Source organism: Acanthaster planci, linkage group LG16, assembly GCF_054643075.1.
Source record: "Acanthaster planci isolate LZ-2023a linkage group LG16, COTS_SCS, whole genome shotgun sequence".
In the NCBI taxonomy this organism is placed as follows: Eukaryota; Metazoa; Echinodermata; class Asteroidea; order Valvatida; family Acanthasteridae; genus Acanthaster; species Acanthaster planci.
Window position 1 is genome coordinate 4754941 of NC_141792.1, and position 14086 is coordinate 4769026.

The following is a 14086-nucleotide window of genomic DNA, read 5'->3' on the forward strand; positions in this document are numbered from 1 at the left end:
GCTACCTTTTGTTAGAGGATTTGGACACACAAAAGGAACTTCTGCTCTCTGCAAGGCCTAGGCTTGGCTCAGCCTTTCAAAGGCTTTCACACGTCAGTCTGTCCGCTGAGCTACCTCACGAAGAGTAGACTCAACAAAACACTTGTCCTTGTCTTTAAATGGAGACTTTCCTGTAGATTTGTGAGCGTCAGAAGAAAGTTTATCTTTAGCCTCCATTGGAATCTCAGGGACAGAGAGGAAATTATCGAAGTCCTCCATGGCAAACTGGAAATAAGTCGAGGCCCTGGGTGGGTATGGACGCCACTGTTTAGCACCAGCAAAAACTTTAAACATCTTGACGCATGAGCGGTCAAGTGAAAGTTCGGGAAAAATCAGCGTTGATGCCTCCAACCTAGCGGGATGGCGCTTGAAGGAAGCATGTGAAGAGGCCTCAGCTGTAGACTGATTGGAAAGTAGGCCTAATATGTGGATCATATCCTTCTGAAGAAGATGGAGCCATGCCTCAGGCCGGGGCATCTTTCAATGTTGATGACACTGGGCCCGCATGACTATCATTTTTTCCATTTTCAAAATCCTTGAAAAATTCATCATTTCATTTAACCACTACCAGCCGGGGACTCCAAAATCGGAGCCGTATGGTTTATATGTGTGGCCGGGGTCTCCGAACTCGGACAAAGGAAACAGGGCCCTGTAACAAAAGACCGTACTCCGAACAAAAGACCAGGCTGCTGGGCATTACCGGCATTTTTCACTCTCAAAAGTGGTGATAATCCAGCGTTATTTTGAAACCGTATACCAGGGTTTGGGGTATTTAGAGCAAGCGGGTTACCACCGGGGACAAAAGCTCTCCACCACCGCAGTGATGAGCCACACAGCACCGCTGCATGCTAATCTGGCCCCTATTGAAAAGAGGTCAACAGTGCACTGAGCCAGGTTTGTGAACAAAAGACAGTTGTATAACACCGCACAATCTGGGCTCTGTTTACAAAGCTGCAGGCCTGGCTGAAATATTCGGGCGTCAATGAAGGTCACCTGTCAACTTAGAGTAGTGCCTAAAGATTACTCCGTGCAGCTATAAACGACTGTTAAATAGAATGATGAATTGTTGAAGGATTTTGAAAACGGAAAAATGATGCCGGCAAAGCATCCTCAACGTTGAAAAATGCCCCGGCACGAAGTGGTTAACAGTCGTTTACAGCAGAACCAAGTAATCTTTAGGCACTACTCTAAGTTGACAGGTGACCTTCATTGACACCCGAGTATTTCAGATTGTGCGGTGTTGTATAACTGTCTTTTGTTCACGAACCTGGCTTAGTGCACTGCTGACCTCTTTTCAATAGGGGCCACATTAGCATGCAGCGGTGCTGTGTGGCTCATCGCTGCGGTGGTGGAGCGCTTTTGTCCCCGGTGGTAATCCGCTCGCTCTCAATGCCCCAAACCCCGGTATACGGTTTCAAAACAAGGCGGGATTATCACCACGTTTGAGAGTGAAAAAAGTCGGTAATGCCCAGCAGCCTGGTCTTTTGTTCAGGCTACGCTCTTTTGTTACAGGGCCCTGTTTCCTTTGTCCGAGTTCAGAGGCCCCAGCCACCATAAACCATACGTCTCCGATCCCGGAGTCCCCGGCAGGAAGTGGTTAAGGTTGGCTGAAGAGGAGATATCCTCATCTTCAGAGGGCATATCCCACTCCATCCACAGTTGATCCGAGGAAGGACGAACATCATCATGTCTTGTTGGGTGGCCAGGGGCCGGAGCAGGAGGTGAGTTGTAGTCTGCGCCGGAACCTGGATAAGTCGAAGGATAAATTGATCCGAGGAAAGAGGAACATCATCATGTCTTGTTGGGTGGCCAGGGGCCAGAGCAGGAGGTGAGTTGTAGTCTGCGCCGGAACCTGGATAAGTGGAAGGATAAATTGATCCGAGGAAAGAGGAACATCATCATGTCTTGTTGGGTGGCCAGGGGCTGGAGCAGGAGGTGAGTTGTAGTCTGCGCTGGAACCTGGATAAGTCGAAGGGCGAAACCATCATATTAATTAATTTATTTATTCATTTATAAACCGTTTCCATCAGCAAGAAAATTGCCACTTACAGGAAAGGTCCAAAAACTAGAAATTGAAATACAAGACAATAAATATATATGTAAATTTAAAAATTCATGGGATATAGCCTAAAAGGAGAAGATTCAAATGAAACACCAATGAAAGATATATTATTTAAATTACATGTATCAACACTATATGCGACATATGCGATGGGGTAGTTAAATATTAAATGCAGTGAATTTCAGTTCCGGTATTTATGAGTTACTTAGTTGGAGAGCTTGGTAGATTTCGCTACGGAAGCAAGCAAGACTTGCCGCCCCAAACACATCACACCTCCCATGGAGCCCACTGTATGTTGTACAGATTCTGGAGACGAAGCCTCTCTTCGGATCGCCTATGAACGCAGGTTCGGATGCGGACCAAGGTGTGGATCCAGGTGCGGATGTGGATCCGGGTGCAGATGCGGATCTGGATCATGTTGTGCTGGCAAAGGGTCCGGATCTGGGGCAGTCGCTGTGGGAGCAGAGCTGGGCTCTAGACGCTGGCTATAGAATAAAGCTTTATCGAGAGCATGCGGACTGCTGACATGATGTCGGCCGATGTGTCCTCCTTCTGTGAGGAGTGAGATTTCTTCCGCTTAGACCCCGTAGTAGATGACGAAGAATTTTTTGTTTCTTGCGTATGGGTGAACAGGTTGTAGAGGCAGCGGTCAACGCCTGGTGAGTTGGGGCATCGGAGGCCTGCCCAGGCTGCAGTAAAGATACAGCAGGATGGGGCTGGTGAACCGCAGGGGTAGAAGCAGTCTTCTCAGAAAGGCCCAGGAGGAAGCCGGAAGACGGGGGTGACATACGGAGATGGAAAACCCTGATGGCGCAGGAGGCTGGTGGGCTCTGTTGTCACGGGCACAGGTGGTGATGAGCCCACAAGGCCCGGTATTATCTCTGCAGGAGCGCAACGGGGGGCAGTGTTGTGTTGTTCCGTGGAGCATCAGCGTCTTTGTCACGGCTGGGTGCCCCGATTGAAAGGGTGTCTGAAGACAATGGCACCAGCGGTGTTGCGGCCGGTGTAGCCAGCGTTGGTGGTGTGGGGCCGCACCGGTGCGTAGACTTGTGAGCCATGCCGATGTCAGGTGTTGCCCATGGTAGCTTGTTGTCAACCCGCGTCACCCGTTCGAAATGCTTTGGGACTGGGACACAGAAATGTTGTGCCCAGGCCCAGCAAGCAGGGGAATCTCAACCCTGAGAGCAGCGCCACTCTGCACTATCATTGACTGCGATGCTTTGGTGTCAGATATCGCACGCACTGCAGCTCAGGCCCTTGAAACGTGGCATGGACTAACCCTGAACTAAACACCAAAGATGGTATTGCCAGCACGGATTAGCCGCAGGATCACAAATGTAGCAAGATGCCACTCGATCCTCCGCAGACTGACTCCTGTCGGTCTACAGGGGGAATGTGGGGTCGCAAAATTCGGAACGCTCGAACTTCCTCGCGAACCCCAACAAACCCAGGGTTGCCCCTATGTATCGCTTGGTAGTAACAGCGTAGAATCAACGATCTATAAAATGCACAAACACGAAAAGATAATATATACAACCAAAGCAAGACTGTACGTTTATTACAATACGTTATAGTTTGCTGAGAATGTCACAAAGGTGTTTAGTGAAACGGAAACTCAATAAACTCGAACATGTCAAAAAGACTTGTCCGTTTAGAATCACGCTAAGGAAGAGGAAGACGAACATGGCGGCCATTCTGCTATGTGTCATGGGATACGAGGGCACATTACGGTTGATCAGAAGATTTAGCCAATTGAATCGTGCAATTGAAATGTGCAAAGGAATTTGCACATTTAGCGACTGTTTGGGGTTGGTTGAAAGCAGAAGACTGTTAATTTCAAGGCTTAAACCTTTTCCTGTTTTAATTTCAAGACACTTTGCATTTGGCATTTCATAAACTTTATCAACTGAAGGTATATATCACAAACTGCTATTTTCACATTCCAGACATGTTTGGGGTTGCTTTAAATTGGTTGACAGCCACCACAATAGTCATGTCAATAGTCATCATTTCTGCTAATTCCGAAAAACATGCATCCTGCTCAGTATTTTCTCCTTTGTCCAAGGGCTACATACATGTGTGTATGGGAGAACAGCTGTTAAACAATTGTTTTCCTAGGTTATTGCAAGAGTTATGGTGGCCTCTCTTGATGCTATGAAAACGGTTCATTTTGTTCAGGAAAGGACAAATTTTAACATCATGCTACCTTCCATCAAGTTTGATCTTTTAAAGGAACATTTTGAGAAATTTTATCATGAAGCTAGTTAGATGGACAGACAGGACCAGTATAATCACTTGAACATGTTTTACTATGAAGTGCAAAATAAAACTGGTAAACATGTGTGATATGGTCCACATAATTATGTTACTACGCAAGCGTTCTAGCCACGGTGGGTGGCTCTGGGCAGCACCACCCGGCACTGTAAATTTCTGCCCAGGTCTTGTGTTCAAATTGGTTGTGCCGCTCAGCACGTATTTTCCAAAAAATTAACTGAAATATTGCTTAAAATGTACCAATTTGATCATACTTCCAGCTTACAAGGTTAAAGTTTTGCATTATTTTACAATGTTAATGAAGTATTAGTAAAGACCTAAGAAAAAACTTTCTCACAAATCAGCGGCTGATTGCAAAAGCATTATTGTAAACATGCCTTCACGATGCCATAGGGGAAAATCCCTTCTGGTATTCCCCTAAAAACCCAGCTACGGGCTGTGAGAGCTCTGCTCACTGTGCTCACTACTCTTGATAATCCAAAAATTTACCCGGCACTAAAAATGGTCCTGGCTAGAACACTGTACTATGCATGTAAATCAACAAACTTCAGATACCGAAATACCAAAAGCACAATAGAGTAAAATATGTGCTTGAGAACAATAGTTTTAAGAAGTTGGGAGTTACATATTTGTGAGGAAGATAATTTTGTACCTTGTTATGCTCTAGCTAGCTGTTGTGTACATGTATTCAGGAAAAGACACAATATTTAACAAGGTGTAGAATGACAGGCCCACTGTTGTTCTCCTATGGATGTAATAATGAAGTAGACTTAAGTAATGGCTGTGGTGGCCATCAGTAGGATGATTTACTAATCATGCGATGGTAAAACCACAATTTAAAAACAGTGACACAAGCACTGATGTTGGCCTATGGTAGCCCCTACAACGAAATGCATTTGTATGAATACATAAACTGTGCAGGAAAAAATTAGTTGCACTTATCATTATAAAGAATATCAACTTCAGCAAGTTTACTTCTGCCATAAACTTTCATAGCTTTTCGCCTTTCTCTTTCTCTCCTTTACTTTGTATTCCTCATACATCACTGGGTTTTCCATTAGTTTGTTTAAATACACAGTCGTCCTGCAAGGCCCCTTCTTCAGACATTTCTCTCTCTTCCTGAGGTCCCAGTTAAATTTCATTTGTAGTTTCTCTGCCATGTTAAGGTTGCTTGTTTAACAATGCACTATTGGCTCATAAATGTACTGTACATTTGGTGTCCACAGTGAGTATGACTTCAGGCAGGAATTAAAACCATTTGAAAGCATGGCTCTATGCATACACTGTGAAAACTATACTGAAGGATACTTTCGAAATATATCAAATTAAAATAACAGAAGAGTGATCAGCACATAATCTGTGCATGATAAGCTGAATTTTTCCCTTTTTCATAGGTAAAACTACAGAGCTCTATGGTAAAGCCAATGAAATGGCTGTGAACAAAGAGTGCAATATTTAAAACTCATGTAGGTAGATGGTTTTAAACTTGCTAAATAAAAGTGTCCTTTCCTAAGCACTAATACCAAAACACTTGTCTAAAACAGTAAATCTTACTGAAATTAGGACAAACTGATGCATTATTTTTGTGAATTTGCCTGTATGAAACTGTAAATCGGCCAATTTCTGATAAATATTGGATTAAGTGTGAATTAGATGGATAATTGATATGGGCATATATATTACTCTTATCATGTGGACATAATGCTCAAGTAAATAACCCCCAAAACAAAATACCAGCATTTTTTGACCAATTAACTGGTTTTAATTTCAAACACAAACTCTACAGACAAGATAAGCATACACTTCATCAAATTTAAGCAACAGTGGCTTAATTGGGGACTCTGTTAAACTAAAGGTACAGGAAAGGACAATGAAGTTTAATGACAATGCCAGGACAGCAAGCGCGGCTCAAGTCCGATTTCTTCTATAGTCTATTTGATCTTGTAAATCTATGCTAAGCTACCAGTTAATGCCCCCCCCCAAATTTTCTGACTTTCTGCAAATCATGGGATGCCACGTTCAGGAAAAGACATTTTTAAATAACATTTGCATGGCATATTCATGAGCATTTATATCTTATTTACTTGTGATCACTGCAGTACAGGTTAATAGAGTGTGGTGTTGGTGTTGTGTTGACAGGTAATGAGTTACATTTCATTTCTTTCCTTTCTGGAAGAAATACGGTACCATGTTCAGGAGACAACATTTTGAAATAGCATTTAACTAACAAACCAATGGCTCACTCAAAACAGTGTAAAACAAATGGTCAACCAATTCCAATGAAATTTGGTATACACTTTCCTGGAACATCTCAATGTCCACGCGAGACCAGGCAGGTCTACTACCATTTGATTTCATTTCACATCAATTACAGTTTCTAGAAAATTTGAATGAGACTCCAAATATTGTGTTATAGCACCTGTTTTAGTTCATATCTTGAGAACCATAATGCGTAAAGCCTTAAAATTGTTTTGGAGATTGCAACAATGAAAAACTCTATGCGAGACAAAAAGCATTCAGTTTCAGCAAAATTTTGCGATAAAAAAAGCATCAATATCCAATTTTTCATTTTGCAACCTTTCCCGTGAAACCTGCTGTACCCTATGCAATCATTTCAAATGTACATTGTACATGGATACTTACCATTTTTCAGCATCTCTTCATGGCCCCCTCTTCTATGATACTTTTCAATTATCTCCTGTTTTTCCAATATCTTTAATTTTGTATCATTCATGCTTTTACTTTGTAGTATATGTTTGTTTTGTGTTTTTCTAATCAATAAAACATAGACAGAAAAAAATAGAAATACGAATTGCCAGTTAGCATACTTTACCCCCATTTTCTCAACTGATTCATGCAACTCATGAGGGTAGACTTTATGGCCCAAAATTCTGGTGGGGGGGGGAATACCACATCCCAGTAGAACTGTCACAGAAGCTGAAACACAGAGGGACATGATCAGAAATACTGCGAGAAGGAAATGATGGAAGACCCAGGTGCAGTGTTCTCCAAGAGGGGATTTAACAGGGCAGGAGCCCTGCCAAAATTTTATGCCACCCTGTTGAAGTTGTGCCGTCTGACTAAATTTTTCACTACCCTGTAATTATTTGCCACTGGATTTTCCACATTCTCCACTGTCTTCACAGTTTATTTCAGTACAAAAAGGTTTACTGCACTCTGTGGGACAAACATGATGAGCTTCTCAGCATCAACATTCTGCAGCATTGCAGTAGCGTTTATGGTATAACCAAGGGCTGGTCTCAATGTACATGTATCTGTGTATGCAACGTACATAAGGAAGGTCCTACAAAATATGAGCCATCAGATAACAATGAACTGGGGGGTTATTTCCTCAAGTGAACAGCACTAAATTAATCCACAATGTCTAATGAAATGAGGGAAGTCATGACCGATATCTCGAACACCAATAACAGTGCCCGTCTTTATCTTGATCTACATGTACATGTGAATGTCAGTAATTTTGACAGACATGATTAACTTGTCAATCCTAGCCACCTTTAAATTATCGGTAAGTAATAATTCCCACGGTAAATTTAAACAGATTTGTAAGTGGTTAAAGACAATAATATTTAAGCCTACATTGCATGTATATTAAAACTATATTGTGACATTAAAAACCAGTCTCACAAATTATCGGGTCCCAAAGTCGGCAAATGTGAATGTCGTTCTATTTTGTCAAATTATCGTCCATAAAATAAAGCGAGTAAATCGAAAACCATATATAGCAAAAGCTTATGAAAACAGTGCAAGAACGGACCCCAAACCATCATCCTTTTATGACTTGAAGTGTGACATTTTCTTCAAATGCATTTCTGTAATCTCCAGTCCAAAATACCAATCACAACCGTGGGACGTCTGTCAATATATCATGGTGACATTGCAGAAATATTTTGCTGCCTCATAGGCAGTTTGACATTTGACATAAGCCCAGATAGTGCACCCTCTTTTTCATTCGATATTCATAAACCCCTCTGCAAAAACCAATGCTCTCTCTGCGCTGATGTTTCTTGAAAAATCTAACTAATCGAAATTCCCGCAAAAAATGAGGCATACAGTTCATGAGACAAATCAAATGTTCTGAGTTCTTAATTTCAATGTACATTGTAAATTTCAGCGAGGGCTTCTCCAAAACAAACAGCAACATGAACATTGAGCATGGAATTTGAAGCACAAAATGCAACAGCATTTTTTTTGAGTTATGTTCTCAAGCCAAGAACCAGTTAACCTAACTTAAGTTACACTGTTCTTTTAACACTCGAAAGCATTTTTAATCTGACCATTTTTATTCACGCTCCGCAATAACATTGGAAAACACTGCTGGTGTTTATTTGATAGTTTATTGAGCAAAAAATGTGTTAATTTCTTTATTATTATTCATTTATTCCAACACAGAGTTATTTAAACTCTGTAACACTGCTGACCACTTCTTGTGAACAAAGCCAATTTTGACAGATTGTCTCTGATCAGTCGTTTGACCAAAACACTATCTTGCTGGTATCACAAGAAAGAGAACAGCATGAATCTTTAAACATTGAGAAATGTTATTGAGTTACAAAGTAATTTACCTCTAAATCCTTTTTTTAAAGAAAAAATCCAGTAGAGGATGCCTGGGGTTAGTGCTAAACAGATGACAGATTATAAACTTACCTTGGCACTAGGTCCGTCAACAGTCTTTTGAGTAGCAGTATAAGCATGCACAGTTGTCATCAGTCCCTCCTTAATTCCAAATGAGTCATCAATCACTTTGGCAAGAGGAGCCAAACAATTGGTTGTACAGGAAGCATTACTGTAAGTATAATCAAGAAAACAGATACACTTCCATAAAATAGATGAATTCTCCAGCTTTTGTGGGAAAAAATCCTGGGATGCCCGTGGGTTTGTGCTCCAGGGGCTGAAAACTGCAAATGTCCCAGTAGATATAAAAGACCAAAAGCATGCATGCATGTTGGAGTGTACATGTACAACATATACATGTACACTCCAACACATTAATCACAGAAAATGTCCATTATACGAAAGATTTTGATAGCATACATGTATCCTCAAATTGATCAAACATTAAAAACACAGGAGGAAATGACTGACTTTCCTTCATCAGAATGTACTCAAAAACTGCATAGAATCTTATTTAAGGCTTACAAAATTTATCTTGGAACTGCAAAAACTTAACCACTTCCAGCTGGGGGCTCCGGTACTGGAGCCATAGGCCTTATATTCGTGGCTGGGGTCTCTGAAATCAGAACTTTGATAAAAAAAAAAGTTGCTGGGCGTTTCTTAAAAAGTTTGGGGCTGTCAGTTAAAAAGTTTAGGCCATCGTTGGAGGTAAATAAATTGGTCTGAGGCAATAATGGGTTGCTGGGGCCGGAGAATTGGGACTTTATTTTATAGCCGGGGTGACCGAACTTAAAAAAGCCTGTAATAAAATTACGAGCTGCTGAGTGCTGCCAGGCACTGCCAATCAATCCCAGTATTCTTTCAGCACAGAGCGCTGACATTAGCGGAGGTAATCCCTGTATTGTTGCACTGCTGGGCACTCGTAGCACTGAAGACAAAGCGCGGGCTGTTCGGGCTCATTATGCACCTGTGCCCCATGAATGACCCGGCCTGAGCACTGCTGGCTCTTGCCACGTTGACTGACAGGGCACGGCCCTCGCTGCTCGAGGATAATATCGGCGTGCAGTGGCTACATGTGTTCATATTGGGTATCGTGTTATCAGAGCACAGACAACATGGCTGAAGTTATATCTGGAGCGTCCAGCTCTTCCAGTGAAAGCGAGTTTTATCTCAGTTCAGACGAAGGTTCTTCGTCTTCTTCATCACCGCCGTCACCTGCTCAAGTACAGTCAAGTACAGAAATTGACAGTGATGTACCCTTGGCGGTATATGCCAAGCGCAAGAGACAGTCCCGTTCACAGACCGCTGCATCGACCAGCAGCAGTGCTACACCGTTCCGGTGGACAGACAGTACACCACTGAAGTACGGCTTCATCGGTAATAGTGGTGCCGTCGATCCCCACCTGCATCGCAGCTCGACCTGCAGTGAAACCTTTGAACTGTTTTTTGATGACGTTCTCTACAACAAGAGACCAACCTGTATGCCATGCAGAGGCCCGCTACAACATTGGCGCACATGCGATCATGGACTGATCTGAACACTAGAGAACTGAAGGCCATTCTGGGCCTTTGCATAATGACGGGCATTGCGAAGCACCCCACCCTTCATAGCTTCTGGTCCACCGACCCACTACTGAAGATGAGCCTATTCCCGTCCGTCATGCCCCGAGATCACTTCTTTGCCATCCTGCAGTCCCTGCACTTCAACGATAACACCCAGTGCGCCCAGTCGTCGACTATCTTCTTCAGGAGTTTGCCACTGTCTACGTTCCTCAATGGGACATTTCCGTCGACGACTCCCTGTTGAAGTTTTACGGGCGTCTCCGTTTCGCTACCTACAACCCCAGAAAGAGGGCCCGCTTCGGCATCAAGATGTACAAGTTGTGCTAGAGCACCGGGAGTGCCACCGGGTACTGCTACAACTTCAAAATCTACATCGGCCACTTTGAACATCTACTTTCATGGACATTATATTTTGTGTTTTTCATGACTTGATGCCCCACTTATCTGGTGTAAAACAATATGTCATTTACTGGTGGTTTTAGGAGTTGTCATAGTTTCAACCATTGAAAAAAATGACGAAAAAGACAAAGTTTCTGGAAAGTACTGCTTTGAGGATGTTGTATTTTCATCTCTTGAAAAAGTGGCACATTTCCTTGTAATGGTTTTACTAAGTGGTCAGGTTTTCAAACTTTGAAAAAAATGTCAAAAAAGACAAAGTTTCTGGAAGGTACTGCTTTGAGGATGTTGTATTTTTATCTCTTGAAAAAGTGGCACATTTCATTGTAATGGTTTTACTAATTGGTCATGTTTTCAACCTTTGAAAAAAATGACAAAATAGACAAAGTTTCTGGAAAGTACTGTTTTGAGGATGTTGTATTTTCATCTCTTGAAAAAGTGGCACATTTCCTTGTAATGGTTTTACTAATTGGTCATGTTTTCAACCTTTGAAAAAATGACAAAATTTCTGGAAAGTACTGCTTTGAAGTTGTTATATTTTCACCCTTTTCATTCCTTGCACCGGTGTTAGGAGTTTGCTCATTCTTGCCTTTTTTGAGTTTTGCTTTTTATTTGATTAGAAAGAGTGGAAATTTATTTTACTACTTTTATGATTTCAACTATTTCAATGAGAAATGACAAGAAGAAAATACGAGAAAAAGAAGTTCTCTCCAAATATTTGTCTGAGTGTGTATTTCTATGTGTACTTGGTTTTATTGGTTTCTAAATTTTACTTGAAATTGTTGGGGAAATAAAGTTTGGGAAGGGAAATATCCATTTTGAACTAAAACTCACACTGTGGGAGGGAAAATGAACAAGTTGGGAGATATAAGTTTAGTAGATGGGAAAATATACAGCCAAAAAAAACCCAATAGCTTCAAAAAATAGCAAAAGTTACACGCAGCAGTGCCACGAAAAAGGCACACTTTTAGACCCTATTTTTTACAGCATGATTCATTTGTCCGTCATTGCCCGCACTCATTTAACAGTTTACAAAGCCCAGTGCACGTGGGCACGGCTTCCCATTCACTCATCGCAAATTACATGCTGAGGTCTTGACCGTCAATCGCTCTGCATAGCAACACGGCAGAATAGCTACGCGCTGGGCCAAGGCCCCGAACAAACAAGTCCTTATGTAACACTACACAATGGGAGCTCTATACAGAGGGTGGCTGCAAAACCGAAAGGTCAATTGAAGTTCTTGTAAGGGTTAGACTCGCCACGGGACACTCATTTTATGGGGTTTAGGCATTCAGAAAAAAAGATATGAATTTTTGAAGATTTTTGAAAAACGAAAATATGAAAAGACGGCCCGGCAGCGCATATAACGGTTTAAAAAAGCACCCGGCAGCAAGTGGTTAACACAGAAACGTAAACTTGCACGTAAAACTGTGAACATATGCAGAGTGTAACATCTGATTCAAACAGAGGTCTGACAAAACATCCTAGCACAATCAATAATGTTATCTATAATGGGCCTTTGATCGGCCACATAAAAATGCATTATAAAGGGAAAGCATACATGTACGTGTATCACGTTCATTCAATGTGTATAGCTTTAAACATCAATTTGCATGTATTTTTTGGAACTTGTAGCTCTGGGTGCACTGTAACCTATGGATAACATGGTTGCACTGACTATACACTATACATGCTTATGCCCTGCCAGCTGTGACAATGTACACAAATGTGGTTGTGATATATGTGTAAGGTCACAATACTGGCCAACTTTCATGATGCAAAAAATGAACTTTAATTTATCAGATGATGTAACCATTTTCAAGCAATGTTTGCTTGAGATTATAGTTGTACATGTATTTGAGAGATAAATAAAGATAAATAATTCAGTGTAAATGCGAGTCTATAATTTTTATTCACGTTGAAGAGCAAATTTTAGTTCAAAATGGCGCCCCAAAATGGGACATTGCTTGAACAAAATTTAATGAACTCAACTACTTTACTTATAGCTCACGTATTTTATCACAATGGTCATATTTTTTGAGTTAAGCAATGAAGTAATATTTTGGCCGTTTACAAAAAAATAAATAAATAAATCCACGCTCCAAAATGGCAGCTGAACCTGCGTTAACGTTCGTTTCACATCGTGTCCACCACACCATACCATGACGAAAAGGGCCAGAATCATCATTTACAAGCCTCACCCTTACCTGTAAAAGCCATTTTTATTCGAAATGAGCTTAATAAACATCGTGTAAAATGTGTGCTAGACCATAATTACCCTCGAGGATGAGAAAACATCAGCATATCGATCGCTATAATTTTCGTGTCCATTTTGTAACTAACGTAAAATGTCCACATGTTTTAACTGGTGATCAACGCAGTCTGACTAGTGGTTGTACACGTGCAATGGTACCCTGCATGGATGACCTAAAGGTCAATTGTTTTAGGCTCGAATACGTCTTTTCCGAGATAAAGCTATTTTAAGCACCGTGTCCACCGCGCGCCGCTTTCGCGTCTCTTTGTAACGAACGGAGAAAGTTGCTGCGCGCGACAGCTTTCCCTCCAACAATCAGGAAAAGGGCAGCCAATATCCGGAAAAAGAGCAGCCAAAAGGTTTGTATCAACTTAAATAGATTTTATTTTCTGTATTTTTTTGTGAAAAGAGGTCAGATGGCATTGTAAAAGGGAAGATTTTAATGGATAGTCAATGGGTGATTTTTGGGCTTTGTAGCGGACCGCTTGGATGGTTTCGTGTGAATCGTGTCCATGTTTAACGAACAGAAGAAAAAAATAGTAAACATCTGAAGTCCCGCTTGAAATTGCAAAACGACAAATAATTTACACTTTTTAAGCTAAAGTCCATCACAAAAATGAACAAACTTAAAGAATAGCCTTACCAAGTTCAAGAAATCATCAGTGTTTCACGTTCGTTACACACCGGCACTTTCGACTTCGCCCCATTCGTATTAAAATTCGCCCCATTTGTCATCCAATAGTATGGGGGCGAGTTCGCAGTGAATTAAAAGTAAATGGAGCGAAGTTGATGTAACACGTAGTAGGCAAGTGATGTTTACACAGATAGGGGAACTTGCCTTTGTGGAACCCCTGGGGTCTTGT

At 41.5% G+C, this 14086-nt stretch overlaps 1 protein-coding gene across 3 annotated transcripts in view; it reads right to left on the reverse strand.

Moving 5' to 3' along the window:
* Nucleotides 1-14086, reverse strand: part of LOC110985127 (glyceraldehyde-3-phosphate dehydrogenase-like) — a 135022-nt gene that overhangs the window by 72965 nt on the left and 47971 nt on the right. For all 3 annotated transcript variants that reach the window (XM_087147469.1, XM_087147470.1, XM_022245923.2), the window contains exon 6: nt 9044-9182. In XM_087147469.1, coding sequence (XP_087003595.1) covers nt 9044-9182 — 139 coding nt within the window. The remainder of the gene's footprint in view (nt 1-9043; nt 9183-14086) is intronic.